At 36.7% G+C, this 15,671-nt stretch overlaps 1 protein-coding gene across 1 annotated transcript in view; it reads right to left on the bottom strand.

The window, feature by feature from the left end:
* The window catches only part of SPATA1 (spermatogenesis associated 1), a 57,695-nt gene extending 42,064 nt beyond the window's left edge, over positions 1-15,631 (bottom strand). The window contains exons 1-5 of the mRNA XM_057539919.1: positions 15,424-15,631; positions 8,728-8,890; positions 3,294-3,400; positions 1,622-1,743; positions 205-206 (exon numbers count right to left, since the gene is read on the bottom strand). Coding sequence (XP_057395902.1) covers positions 205-206; positions 1,622-1,743; positions 3,294-3,400; positions 8,728-8,763 — 267 coding nt within the window. The 5' untranslated portion in view covers positions 8,764-8,890; positions 15,424-15,631. The remainder of the gene's footprint in view (positions 1-204; positions 207-1,621; positions 1,744-3,293; positions 3,401-8,727; positions 8,891-15,423) is intronic.
* Positions 15,632-15,671: the final 40 nt, after the last annotated feature.

The following is a 15,671-nucleotide window of genomic DNA, read 5'->3' as shown; positions in this document are numbered from 1 at the left end:
AGTTTCTTAAGGCTCTCATCATGTCATCTTTTGCTCAAAAACTCCAAAGCTTCAGAAAAAAAAAACCCAAATTCATTAATCTGGCATTCAAGACCTTCAATAAACAACTTTTACAACTTGTTGTCTACTATTCCCTTTCACACAGTCAATGCTCTAGTAAAAACCGAACCACTCACTTTTCCCTAGAGTTGCCTCCTTTGCCACTTCTGTGCTCACTGTATTTTCTCTGCTCAGAAAGCTTCTCCCACCCAACATCTTTGCAAGATCAAATATTTATCTGTCAAAATCTAAACTGATGATCACTTTTTCCTTAAAGTTCTCCATCTCCCCTCTTGTCCTGCTGGAAGCAGTCTCTTTTTCTTCTAAATATACAGAATATGCTATTTTAATTATTTATGTATTTTATCTTCACCACTACACTGAATATTCTTTAAGAGCAGGAGCCATAGTCAATTCTTTTTTCTCATTTTGTATACAGAAGAACATCAATAAATATTTGTTGAAAATATTATAATAAAATATTGATATTAGAAGCATTTTAGAAGTTGTCTTAAATTGCCATTAGGTCCCTTCCAATCTAGAATTCTGTGATTGGTATTTTGTAATTTTACATATCATGAAAAAGAACAAAAAGTTATGAGGGTTGTTCCTTTCCTTCCCTGATTAAGGAAAACTAACTTAATGATCAGCAAATTAATATTCTGCTATACTAAACAGAACTCTAATGACAAAAACTTTAAATCTACCTACCGAGACCAAGAATTCCACATAGCAAATTCCTTTATAGTTCTACTTTGGGGGGAAATGTTTTTTTTTTTCCCATTATCATTCATTATTTAATTTTTTCAATAAACATTTAAATGCCTCTAAGTGCTAAACACCTTGTTAGGCACTGGTTGTAAATACAGTAGTGAATAAAATAAAGTCTCTGCTCACAGGGAGCTACAGTCTAATGGCAGTTATGTTAAACAAATAATCGCATAAGCAAATACATAATAATGATATGTTAACTAGCATAGAATAGGAATATACTGCATTTTAAAGGGTTTAAATACGGAAAAATCTTGATTAAAGAAATAAACCTTATATAAATACGAGAAACCAGAAGCTTTGAGATCTCATGGTTTGCTGGTTGAGAATTTCAGCTTGGAAAACTCTCTATTTAGAAAATTCTGCCACTCAAGCTACAAATAGGAGTATTCGACAGAGAATAGCTGGTTCCCGTCCCCTCAAATGCAGTATGTTGGAGTCATATCATTTCATATCAAATAAGGCTAGTTGTGACCTCAATGAGAATCCATTTTTTTCCACAACCTAAGTACTTGTTTAAAAAGCTTTTAAACGCTGTTATTTAAATTTAAAAATACATGATCACATTTAAAATTAGTCTTTCTTTTCTTCCCAAGGAAATCACACAAAAAAATACTCCCATATTTTAGTGCCCCATAATATGCCAGAAAGGACCATCTTTTCTTGATGACCTGTGTGCTTAATATTTCCATTTCATTATGATTGAGATCACATATTGCACAGTATGTTAAAGAGTTGAGTTGATAAGCATTTAAGAAACAAAATTTAAGGTATGCTTTTCTTTAATCAAAAGGAAAAAAATTAAGAAAACTTACTACAGCTAGATTATTTCCAATGCATTTCAGAAATAAAAATTTTTCTGCAACAGGATCTTCACCAAGGAACTCACCGAGTCGCTCCCTCAGGGTTTGTAAAGTAAGGCGAGGAGATACTCTGAAATATCATGACATTTCCTTATAATGTAAAATGAAATAGGTTTCAGCTGTACTAAAGATTTAATAACTTTAGTCACCTATTGTGAATCCAAAGACTAATTTTATGTATCATATATAGCTTAATATATTGTGTTTCTACATTGCCTGGTACTTTGTAGCCCTGAAGGCTGTAAATATTTTTTAAAATAAATGACTAAAGGTCATTTAATCAATAAAATCATTAAGTTTTAAAATTATGCAAATGAACACTGTTTATAAAAGTCCTTTTTGTACTAAAAAGGAAAATGCTTGTCTACTTTTCTCATCTACCTTCAAATTTTTTGTTAAAATAAAACTTTGCAATGAAATTTATATAATTTTATACATATATTAAAGAAGGATTTAGCCACAGATATTTTGGAAGTTTGACAGGATTAGCTAGTGCTTAAAATTTTCTTTGATGATCAAATGTTGTCAGATTCCACATCTTTGCTCACTGGGGATACGTCATTCCTCAACAACTAAAATTTAAAGCCATCACTTATGTTCTTGTTCTGAGTTCTTATTTTTCTAGGATCTTATGGGAATATTACATAATTAATTCATTCAATTAACAAATACATATTGAGCCCCTCTTTGTGTCAGACATTATTCTAAGGGCTGGGGATAAGGCAATCAACAAAACAAATATCTTTGCCCTTACAGACCATACAATCTAATGGTGGGAGTAAAAAATTAACAAAATAAGAGAAAAAATTTAATTCATAAGACACTGCTAAGTACTACAGAGAAACATAAAGCAGGGAAGGGAGAGTAACTGCAATTTAAAATACACCGATCAGAGAAGATATAAACAAAAAAGTAATATTGGAGCAAAGACGTGGAGAAGATGAGATAGCATATGTAAAGGCAAAAAAAGCATTTTAGACAAAATAAACAGCAAGTACAAGGGTTCTGAGGTAGGACCATGTCTAATGTGTTCCAGAACAGAAAGGAGGTTAGTGTGCTTGAAGAAAATGATAGGGAAAATTAGGAAGATTGAGGTGTCTCAAGAAAAATAACAGGCAGTTAGATCACATAGTGTCATGTGTGTTTCTGTGAATGTGAAAAAAAAAAAGTGTATATATATATATATATATATATATATATATATATATATATATACACACGTGTGTGTGTGTGTGTATTCTGTTTCTATTTTTAAATAGTTCAGTGAAAAAGTCATTGTAGATATACTGGTTTAATCACTATTCACAGCTCTTCAACAGGTTTCTAATTTCAGATAATTTCTCTCTTAATTCTCTTTGGGTATAGCCATAGTAATACACAGGTTATACTCTGTTTCCTAGGTGGCAGTACTATGGCTAAGTGACATCTGTTCCTATAGTACTTTTTAACTGTTATATAGCACTACTTATTGATAGTATTCATTAAGTCAGGGACTGGATCCATCACATGAATAAGATATTTTTCACTTAGAATTTTTGAATTTCCAGAAAGCATTTTTCTCTGCAGAAAAAAGAAAATTGCTTTTTCAGGCACATTGTAACATGACTACAAAATACTTGCCTTATAAATCCAGCTAAAATTAATTTGTTAACAACTTGTATTGAAATGGTATTAAACTGATAGTTCCAAGATCCTTCAGGGACATAAAAAACATGAAGTCCCACCAACTGAATAAATTGAGAATAAAATCAGTTAAAATATTTTTAAAGTGAAAAAAATCAACTGATGTTCTCTAGAATTTTAAGTTTAATAAACATAATTGAAATAAACATGGAATACATGTATCCTTCTGAACAAACATAAAAAAACAAAATGAAGAGCCAAAAATTTATTAGGTTGGCTACTTGGCACTTGGAGCATATTTTCCCTTGGAAACAATGTCATGGCTGTGGTCCTAGAGTTCCTTAACATATCCGACATACAATGCTTGTTTTGTGGCTTGCAGTAAGGATACTAGATTGCCAAGATCAGTTTTCTTATTACCAACCTTTCCCCCTTCCCTGACCTCTACCTACACAGTTTCATTGGTGTTACCTTGTGGAATCCTTATCCTTTACATATTGTCTCCCTAACACTGCTGTGATGATTGCTAGTTCTCAGCACCTGCTAAAGTGTGAATACTAGGGCTTGGGGAATATTTCTGTTTCCCAGAATTCAAGGAAGAACCTAATCCTGACCAGTGATGGGGAAAGGAATGGTTGTTTTCACATAGGACATGTCTGTAAGCTTAGCTTGTCTGTGCTTATATGTACTACCCTTTTTCCTATTAGTGTTTTATGACCTCAGTTAGAATTCATCTACTGAGAAGAATATTTAGATTACTACAACAGAACAATTACAGCAAATAAAGTCTTATCTTTTAGTCTAATTAAAGTTTGCTATTCATGTATATTAAAAGTCAAAGCATTGAAATGATTATACTCTATGATATTAAGTATCTGAGAAAAATTTTAAGTAAATATGACCTTATTAGTAATTTTTATAGGAAACGACAATGGCTCTTGAACTGAGTATTTTGCTCAAGTTGTTTTTATAGACCAAGCAGATTACTTGTATAGTTCTGATGTCAGAATATTAACCAACAGTTTAAGATGTTTGAATAGATGGAATAGTGAAGTTTCCTATATGTTGTATTTTGAATATCAGGGCATTTAAAAGATTATTCTCTAACTATGCCCTCCTATTAACAGCTAAAGCTATACTATATATTAATACTATAATATTAAATAGTAAAGCTATACTATAAATACTATTACTATATATATTATATATATATACTATAAATACTATTAAATATTTGTAAAACCTTCAGAAATCTGAAGTAAATATGGCCTTGCCCATTATATAAATGCATTAATATTTTACAGGAGAAAAAATATTTCTTGAACTAAACATTTTACTCTTTTATAGATGAAGTAATTACTTCTATATATTTTATAACAATTCATGAATTATAATTCAAAGTGTATAGACTTTCATTCTATAATGGAAAGAGGAAGCAATACAAAGAAAATATAGTTGACAAAACATTTCCTGGCCTTTGACACATTTTGTGAAGTAAATTAATTTATTGGGAATTTGGATTTATTCATTCATTCAACAAATATGCCTACTATGTGCCAGCACTGTTCTAGGTACTATGAATATGTAGTGAATAAAACAAAGATCCTTGCCTGCACGCAGCTGATATTCTAATGAGGTATCAGGACAAGAAGAAGGGTGAGGGAAGTGAAGCACTCACCTCAGGTACAAAATTTAAAGGGGTACCAAAACCTCAGTAATCAAGATAAATAATATTTAAAAAAATCTATTCAGGGACTTCCCTGGTGGCTCAGCAGCTGGGAATCCGCCTGCTAACACGGGAAGAATCCCCCTCGAACACGGGTTCAAGCCCTGGCCTGGGAAGATCCCACATGCCATGGAGCAGATGGGCCCACGTGCCATGACTACTGAGCCTGTGCTCTGGAGCCCGCGAGCCACAACGACTGAGCCCGTGTGCTGCGACTGCTGAAGCCCGCATGCCTAGAGCCTGTGCTCCACAGCGGGAGGGGCCAGCGCAATGAGAAGCCCGCACACCACAAAGGAGAATAGCAGAGTAGCTCCCGCTCACCGCAACTAGGGAGGGCCCATGCGCAGCGAGGAATACCCAACACAGCCAAAAATTAAATAAATAAATAAATAAATAAATAAATCTATTCAATGCAAAAAATTCATGATGAATAAAATATCATAAATTTAAAGACAGAATGGTACTATTAGAGCCTGAGTAGAAAGGAAAAATATGAACTGCTATATACATGTCTTTTTAAAAAATACATTTCTTAATGGTTAACTTTTTCCAGAACAACATAGTTGAAAAAATATTGAAAATTTTGAAAGCCTGTATTAAAACTCACAACATCATTTTAAGGTTAAACATTCTATTTATATCAAAACCCAACTTTATCCTGGCTTTAATGGAAGCAAATTCATCAATAATATTCTTACTAAAACTATTATTTTAAAAATACATTAAATGGGACAGGGAACTATCAATATTATATAATAACCTATAAGAGAAAATAATCTGAAAAAGAATATATATATATATTCATATATATATATATATATATATATATATATATATCTGAATTGCTGTGCTGTATACCTGAAACTTACATGATATTGTAAATTAACTATACTTTGATTAAAAAATTTTTTTTAAATAAGTAAAAATAAAGTAACTATTTTACAATAAATAAATAAATAATAAAAATACATTAAAAGGTATACAGACGGGCACATATTTTGCCTTTTGCCTCAGGCTCCAAAATGGCTAGGCATAGCACTATTAGATCCTGTTTCTATTTAAAATGTTGATATCTTGTTTGTCACAGGTTTTTGCATTAATTTTTCATTTTAAAAATCTTTTATTAAAATATTTATCTTAATTACTTAATTTTTTGGTGCCTGCTTAAGTTTTGCACCAAAGGCAAGTGACTCATTTTCCTCAGACTAGTCTCCGTCCTGTGAGGGACACAGATAATAAACATTAAATATAAAACACTGGTAAGTGATATAGCAAATCAGAAAGTGGGCAGTACTGGGAAAAGAGAATAAGTTGAGCAGGGCAAGGAAATTGGGAAGATAAAAGAGGGACTAGTTTTCAGTTTTAAATAGAATAGTCCGGATACAAATCTAAGAAAATTAACAATTCCTTAATGTCAACTAACATCTAGTCCATATACAAATTTCGCCAATTGTCCAACTGTCCTCAGAATGTTTTTTCAATCTAGAATTCAATCAAGGATAACATATTGCATTTGGTTGTTACGTCTTTTTTTTTTTTAATTGAAGTATAGTTGATTTACAATTTGTGTTAGTTTCAGGTATACAGCAAAGTGATTCAGTTATTTTCTTTCAGATTATATTCCATTAGAGGTTATTATAAGACACTGAATATAATTCCCTGTGCTATACAGTAAATCCTTGTTGCTTATTTATCTTATGTATGCTAGTATGTATCTATTAATCCCGTACTCCTAATTTGTCCTTCGTCTCTCCCTCTCCCCTTTGTCACAACTTTTAAAAAGCTTAATTTGGAAGAGTTTTCCAGACTTGCTTTTTTTTCTCTTCATGGCACTTTTTAAAGAGACTGGACCAATTGTTTAACAGGCTGTTCTGCATTCTGAATTTACCTTATTAACTCCTAAGGTGTCATTTAACTTATTTCTCCAATCCTTCTCTCTCCTGTAAAGAGTTGACTTTATAGCCCTCAATTGACACGTGTTAATCAACTGGGGTAAGAAGACTTCATAATACCCTGTATTACATATTACTTCACATTTGGGCATACATAATGCTCTACTTCCAAATATTTGTATATTTAGTAATTATTAAAGGGATAATAGAACAGACTATAAGGGACAAGAAAATGGAACCTGTTATAAAGTTATTTGAATAATTAAAGTGTGAGGTGATAGTGGCTCAGACTAACATGCTAACAATACAGGTGATGGGAAGTGGTCAGATTTTGTATATAATTTGAAGCTAGAGTCCAAGAAGTGAAGTTTGAGTAAGGTGTGAAGTATGACTCCAAGGTGTTTGGCCTCAGATATCGAAAGGATGGATTTGCCATCAACTGAGATGGGTAAGGTCATGGTTAGTACGGGTTTGGGCTGGGGGGAGAACTGTAGTTCAGTTTCAGACATACTGAGTTTCAGCTGTCTATTGATTATCCAAGCGGAGATTTCAAGTAGGCAGCTGAAAATATCAATCTGGAGTTCGGGAAAGAGGGCTGAGATGGGGATATAAATGTGAGAATACTTAGCATAAAGTTGGTATTTAAAGCTACTAGACTGGATGAGATCACAATGAGTGCAAACAGAGAAGAGAACAAAGAGCTGACCCCTGAAATTCCCCAATATCAAGAGATCAGGAAGAAGAAAACGACACAGAAAAGAAGACTGAGAATGAATAACAAGGAATGTAGAAGGAAAACCAAGATAATGTGTATGTTAAAAGCCAAGTGAAGGAATTATGTCAAGGAAGACAGAGTGATCAACAGTGTCAACTATTGTGCACACACAGATCAAGCATATGTGGAATAAGAATTAAGCAATAGATTTAGTAATGTAAAGGTGAATTTAACGGAGCAGTTTTGGTGGAATAGTGGAGTGAAAGCTTGACTGGAGTTGATTTAAAGTGAAAATGAGAAGAAGGTATTGGGGGTTTGAGAAGGTATGAAATAGTTATCTAGAATAGCGGAAGAGTGAATGAGTGAGTGGGAGATAGTCTTATTGCCTACTAGCAAAAAGTTCCACTTGAGATTCATGGTCATTAATTTAAAATGAGAATAGTCCTATGCTGGTGTATTTTTCTCCAGCCATGTTCCACTGTAGGTATATGTGAAGAATAGGTGAAGAAGATTAAGCAGGGTTTTTGTTTTGTCAAGGAGTACAATGAAATGAGAGGGCAAGGAGTCAAAAGTATGTGCAAGAGAGTGATCAAGAATGCTCCGTGAGTTTGCAGGGCAGAAATAGAGACACAGATGTAGAGAACAAACGTATGGACACCAAGTGGGGAAAGTGGCAGGGGGATGGGGGTGGTGGTGTGATGAATTGGGCGATTGGGATTGACATGTATACACTAATATGTATAAAATGGATAACTAATAAGAACCTGCTGTATAAAAAAATAAATAAAATTCAAAAATTCCAAAAAAAAAAACCCAGTGCTCCGTGATATTTAAGCCAGCCATGGAAGGCATCCCGAGAAGAGGAATAAACAAACAAACAAAAAAAGGTGATAGGACCAATGCATTGGAGGTCCCAGTATAATTGGGGTCCTTAGAGATACGAGAACTGTAATCAAGTACTGGGATACACAAAGTTGGGTTCACAGTGGAGTTGGTATCTAATACTTTATATAATCCATATTTTTGCTTTATCAAAACTTTTCAAAACCAATGATAAGCACGTTTTTCTCATATTTTAGTGTAAAAAGATTTTCTTACCTCTGATGAGGAAGGTCGACTTGGACTGAGGGACATATTCACCAGCGTCTGAATGGGGTAATCTTGTAGGGTTTTTTAAAATCTTTCTTCATTGAAGTAGTATTTAATAAAGGTTATAACAGATTTTTGGCTTGTTTAAGATAGCATTCCACTCATTTCTGGTCTTTGATTCATTCAAAAAATAAACAGAAAAACACAAAAGGCTTTAGACTCAAAATGAAAACTTGATAAGTATACAATCTTATCATCATAATTCAAAAAGATATACTACTAGTAAGTAGGGCTGGTAACTGCAATGAAATGAACATATATCCCATATAACTAAGTAAAGTGGTAAATTATAATAGACTTGTGACTAGAACATTTTTTACTATTCTAAACAATTCATTTTCTCTTGGTCAAAAATTAAGGTTAAATATATATAGTATTTTACACAAAGTAGAAATATACTTTTGGAAGTAGAAAGACTAAACTTATACAAATGGCTGTAGAATGATGAAAATTGTTTTATCCTTTGCATTACTTCCTGGCCTTGGATACCTCAATAATAATAAATGTGAACAATTATTCCAGATGAAAATATCAGTCTTTAAGTATATCAGGTTTGTGTACCTATGTTTGTGTATTATTTCTTGTGTTTTTCCTCAGAAATTGTATGACAGTTTACAAGAATACACAATAAAATTCAAAGTATATAAATATATAATAAAAGTTAAAAAATAAGGTAGCAGAATTACTACTCTAAAAAAGAATTATCAAAGTGGGACAATCCTTAGGGATATACTATAATACCAATAGTAGAGAAGTTTTTTCAAGATTCCAAAGCTTTGTTTTATATTAAGATAGTGATTTAAATCTGACAAAACTTAAAATTCAAGCTGAGGGTGCCTGCAGGATAGGAATGGAACGGAGAAAAAAAAGAAAATTGTCTGGCTACCTTTAAAAATGAGTTCACATGAGGCTGTAGGCAAGCCTCCTCAGATCAAAGGCCTGACTGAGGGCTATAATTAAAAAATTTCTTAAACCCAGGGAGGATCCCCAAAAGTGTTGTAAATAGCATAACAAAATGAGAAGCCACTGGTCTAAGCTAACCGTACCTGATAGAAATTTTGGGGGAGGCGTTCTCCCCTAAGCTAAATGAGGAAAGTAAAACATTCCAACATAGGTTAAAAGGTATATCGGTCCTTCAGTATCATTGAGGTAGCCACCCAATTATTTAAAAAAAGAAAAAAAACCCCAAAACTACCCTTGTTTTACAAATCTGGTCTCTACAGGATCAGAGGTATGGCTCCAAAAATAATCCAAAGCCCACCAATCCTTTTATCACTTCCAAAAGCTTCCCTATTTATCTTAAGAGACTTGTAAGTATTAAAGGGGAAACAGAGTCATCCTAGGAGGAACTTGCCTGTGCCTTTGAGATGCAAATATCCTACCTGGTTTTCTCCAGGAACCCTTATCTCTGCCATCTTTTTAAAATGCAGATTTTGAAAAAGGGGGTAAATTGGAACTTGTCAAGGACAAATAAAAATCTTAAGCATCTTTTCCATAAATATTATTAACAAGGGTTTAGCCATCTAGACAATTGAGCTTGATTTGTTACATCTCCCAGAAACCCAATTTTAATTTTTATTTATTTATTTATTTTTAATTTATGGCTATGTTGGGTCTTCGTTTCTGTGCGAGGGCTTTCACTAGTTGTGGCAAGTGGGGGCCACTCTTCATCGCTGTGCGCGGGCCTCTCACTATCGCGGCCTCTCCTGCCGCAGAGCACAGGCTCCAGACACGCAGGCTCAGTAATTGTGGCTCACGGGCCCAGCCGCTCCGCGGCATGTGGGATCCTCCCAGGCCAGGGCTCGAACCCGTGTTCCCTGCATTAGCAGGCAGATTCTCAACCACTGCGCCACCAGGGAAGCCCCAGAAACCCAATTTTAATCCAACCTCTTTTGCAGACTGATGGGTTTTACATTGCTGTACCTGGCTCATGGCTGAAATTCTGGAATGGGAACAATGAGGCCTCTGTGTTTGTTTGTGTGTTTGTATGTATCTATGTGTGTCGTAGATGCATGGTATTGCCGAAAAGTAATTAGTAAAAGAGCTCTATTTCACTGACTTAAAGGAAATTAGCGCTTATATACTCAGAAATAGAAAATAATCTGGCCAGAATGAATTTCACCTGGTGGCGCAGTGGTTATGAATCCGTCTGCCAATGCAGGGGACATGAGTTTGAGCCCTGGTCTGGGAAGATACCACATGCAGAGGAGCAACTAAGCCTGTGCGCCACAACTACTGAGTCTGCGCTCTAGAGCCCGCGAGCCACAACTACTGAGCCCACATGCCGCAAGTACTGAAGCCTGCATGCCTAGAGCCCATGCTCTGCAACAAGAAAAGCCACCGCGATGAGAAGCCCGCGCATTGCAACAAAGAGTAGCCCCAGTAGTACTGGAAAATATTCAGTACTAAACTGATATCTGGTATTGAAGGTGGCTTAAGCTTGTTGGCTTGATTAATATAGACACGTCTTTAGAGTCATCAATGTTAAGTATAATATTGTACAATATTTCTGTTGTACTTAGGTTTACTAGACTTTATTATATCTATTGCAAATTTGTCAGTAAGAAAAGTAACCCAATGTGGAAAAATTTTTAAGCAAAGTTAGATATGTGTCTTCAGTAAAAGAAGGTGTGAGGATGAAAAAATACTGAAGAGTTATGCATGATCAGGATTTTCTAAGATTGGATTGAATTTAGGTGGGTAAATGGATTTTGTTGGGAGTAAGCTAAGGTAAGACTTGGATTTGGTTTCTCTTTCCGTTAAGAGAACAAGGTTTTCTTTTCCTTTTTTTTAAAAAAAATTATTTATTTATTTATTTATTTGGGGTTGCATTGGGTCTTCATTGCTGCACGTGGGCTTTCTCTAGTTGCATTGAGCTGGGGCTACTTTTTGTTGTGGTGCACGGGCTTCTCTTGCTGCGGAGCATGGGCTCTAGGCACACGGGCTCAGTAGTTGTGGCTTAGATGCTCCGCGGCATGTGGGATCTTCCCAGACCAGGGAATTGGACCCATGTCCCCTGCATTGGCAGGCGGATTCTCAACAACTGAGCCACCAGGGAAGTCCCGAGAACAAGGTTTTCTTGGAATACTGTTTTTTCTTATAAATTTATTTATTTTATGTATTTATTTTTGGCTGCATTGGGTCTTCCTTGCTGCATGCGGGCTTTCTCTAGTTGCAGCGAGTGGGGGCTAGTCTTTGTTGCGGTGCACGGGCTTCTCATTGCGGTGGCTTCTCTTACTGCGGAGCACGGGCTCTGGGCGCGCGAGCTTTAGTAGTTGCGGTGTGTGGACTCAGTAGTTGTGGCTCGCGGGCTCTAGAGCGCAGGCTCAGTAGTAGTTGTGGTGCATGAGCTTAGTTGCTCCACGGCATGTGGGATCTTCCCGGACCAGGGCTCAAACTCGTGTCCCCTGCCTTGGCAGACAGATTCTTAACAACTGTGCCACCAGGGAAGTCCCTGGAATGCCGTTTCTGATAACATATTGTGTGAGTTTCTTTGCTTTTAAGTGATCTGTGTTTGCTTTTGAGATCTCTTGTAACTTTGGTTAACAAATAAGTATTGTCTCACAGTGACCAATGACCTTATTTGATTAAGTGTTGAAACTTTTTGAGAAACTTCCCAAATATCAAATTTTTTTTTTTTTTAAACTTTGGGTTTTATTTATTTATTTTATTTATGGCTGTGTTGGGTCTTCGTTTCTGTGCGAGGGCTTTCTCTAGTTGCGGCAAGTGGGGGCCACTCCTCATTGCGGTGCACGGGCCTCTCATTATCGCGGTCTCTCTTGTTGCAGAGCACAGGCTCCAGACGCGCAGGCTCAGTAGTTGTGGCTCACGGGCCTAGTTGCTCCGCGGCATGTGGGATCTTCCCAGACCAGGGCTCGAACCTGTGTCTCCTGCATTGGCAGGCAGATTCTCAACCACTGCGCCACCAGGGAAGCCCCCAAATATCAAATTTTAATCAAAGTTCTTTTGACTTTCAGCTAACTTTGGGATGCTTTGGAGGGCCCCTGAGGCATCTCAGAGAGAAATATTAAACCAGTATTATTTGGTATGTTAAATTACATAGAGAGCATTTTCACATGAGCGATTAACCTACTTAAGATATACTGTATAGATGAATGTTATTAACATAGACATTCTAAAAATTATATAGTTTCTGGAATTTGGATATGTCCTGGTATAATGCTATAGTTCTAGTTGTCATCTGAAAATGTTGTCTGTCACTTCTTTATGGATTACACTGTAATAAGATGTTTAACCATGCCTTTTAAGTCTTGTCATTTATAGATAGTTATCATTGTACTCTGATGCTGTTACAAAAGTACTTCCTCTTCAAGAAGACTGGGTCATTTGTAGAGACGTGGATGAATCTAGAGACTGTCATACAGAGTGAAGTAAGTCAGAAAGAGAAAAACAAATACCGTATATTAACGCATATATGTGGAACCTAGAAAAATGGTACAGATGAACCGGTTTGCAGGGCAGAAATTGAGACACAGAAGTAGAGGACAAACGTATGGACACCAAGGGGGAAAAGCGGCGGGGGGTGGTGGTGGTGGTGTGATGAATTGGGAGATTGGGGTTGACATGTATACACTGATGTGTATAAAATGGATGACTAATAAGAACCTGCTGTATAAAAAAATAAATAAAATAAAATTCAAAAATTCAAAAAAAAAAAAGAAGATTCATAGGAAGGCTACAGAAGCAGTTACAACAGTCCCACATAAGATGACTATGCAAGGATTCCAGCCCATACCAACTCAAAACAAGAAGCTGTCCTGCCCCTGGGATCTCTAGATCACGCATCCAGAGATTTTCACTCCCTGACAGGCAGGGTTGACGCCCCTACTCAGCCCTGAAGCAGCTACAGAAGACAGACCATCACCCTTCTGCTTCCCATAAGATTATGGGAGTAAAATCTCTGAGCGGGGAATGAGACAGGAAGGGGGCAGGGCACAACCTTTAAAAGAATGACATAGTTGGAGCACACGACATAAACTCATTAGAACCAAATAGGTCCAAGATGGTGGATGAGTTGACTTCCACTGTAACACATCAGCAAGCTCAATGACACACCCACAGGTGCCATGACAGTTCCTAGGCTGACCATAAAGGTCAAAAAGTGGGCCATGGCCCAATTCCTGGAAATCCTCCCCCCTCCCCCCAAACAGCTAGAATACTCCTCCCACTCATTAGCCTACGAAATTACCCACCCCTATAAAAACTGACAACCCCCTTACCCTGGTGCCTTTCACCTTCTGAGATGGCCCACACTGTCTATGGAGTGTGTATCTCCCTGAATAAACCTTCTTTCTCTTAAAAAAAAAAAAAGAAAAAGATTCCAAAGCTTTGCTTTATGTTAAGATGGTGATTTAAATCTGACAGAACTTAAAATTCCTGTGATCTAGTACTGATTACATCTCTATGAAATCCTATCAGACTCCACTAATTGTTCTAATGGTATCAAAATTAAAAGATTATATTCTGGGACACATAATCTTTCAAATCAAATTATTTCCACATATTACTTCCTATATAAATTTTTTACAACAATTAAAACAAAATGTGATTTGTCATTTTAACCATCTCAAACGCTATTTTAAATACATTAGTGCTTTAAGGAAACATTAATATATTTCTATTTCTGTATCTATCCAAAGGCTCTTTCTGACATTATACTACTATTAGTCTCAATTATGAACCTAACAAAGCACTACTCAACTTCTTTATTAGATAAGAATTAATGGTAATAATCTATATTAAACACAGCATACTGGCATTCATTAACTAGTATGCCAATTGGGAGACTACAACTTTCAATTTTTCTGGATGCATTAAAAATTTGATATTCTAACTCAGAACAAATTTTTAATTAAGCAAACTCAAGATAGAGCAATCAAGACCTGCTTTACTATTATCTTAAGTTAAACTGCCCCCTTATACTATTCCTTCTAAAGGAACAGCAAACAAGCCGTGTTTTGAGCTACAATTCCCTTTGTCATTACTGACTGGATCAGTACTAAAGACCAAATCCTGGCTGGCCAGAGACAAAGTGGCCTGGCATGAAAAGACGAGCCCCTAGGAATTAGAATTGGGAGAAGATCTCAAGATTCAAGTATGTAGTTCGTAGATACTGAGGCAAAATGAATGTATAAAGGGAAGTCATGAAGCAGTATCATATCCATGAAGCAAGCCCATGTTATGAGAAAGCTGTAATTATTTGTAAACCACAATAGAAAAAGAGATCAAGACTAGAGAGAATGACTGATTGAACCAGTAGTGAGATGCCAGCTGAGGAGATACATAGGTGATTCATGTTTATAGCTAAGCACTAGAGAGAAGAGTCAAAATTTTCTTGCTGTTGAGGTCCCTAACCTTACATCTACTCCTATTGGGGTCCGACGATGGGGAAGCGGGCTGCGGATGGGCCGCCCGTTGGACAAACTCGGGTCACTTAGGGATGCGTCTCTAAGGGGACAGGGTGCCAGTGACTCAAGCCCCTATTTCTAGCTCCTACGCCTCGGTAAGGCTCTCCCCTTCCCTGCCCTCAACCTCTGCCGCCAACTCCGTCAGGAAAACAGGAACCGCCTCGTCGTCCCGCCACCAGGCCTTTTACAAAGTCCCTCAATATCTGACTTCTCTCACCGGTCCCCTCGGGTCTTGGAGGATAACGACAAGCTCTTTCTTTGCCTCTCTCAAATCGGCCTTTCCGGAGAGGGAGAGCGGAGAGGATGGGTGTCTGGTCGCGTTAGCATCCCGCCGCTGCCGCGCCCACCGTCCGCTCCGCCCCTTCTCGCTCCCAGCTCTCCCCTCACCCCCCTGAGGCTCGGGCTCCCGCCCTGGTGAGGAGCTAAAACAGAAGGCGGAGGAGGGCGCGCATGCGCGCCGCGGGT

The sequence above is a fragment of the Balaenoptera acutorostrata genome, chromosome 1 (assembly GCF_949987535.1).
Source record: "Balaenoptera acutorostrata chromosome 1, mBalAcu1.1, whole genome shotgun sequence".
Lineage (NCBI taxonomy): Eukaryota > Metazoa > Chordata > Mammalia > Artiodactyla > Balaenopteridae > Balaenoptera > Balaenoptera acutorostrata.
This window is presented reverse-complemented; position numbering and strand designations above follow the sequence as displayed.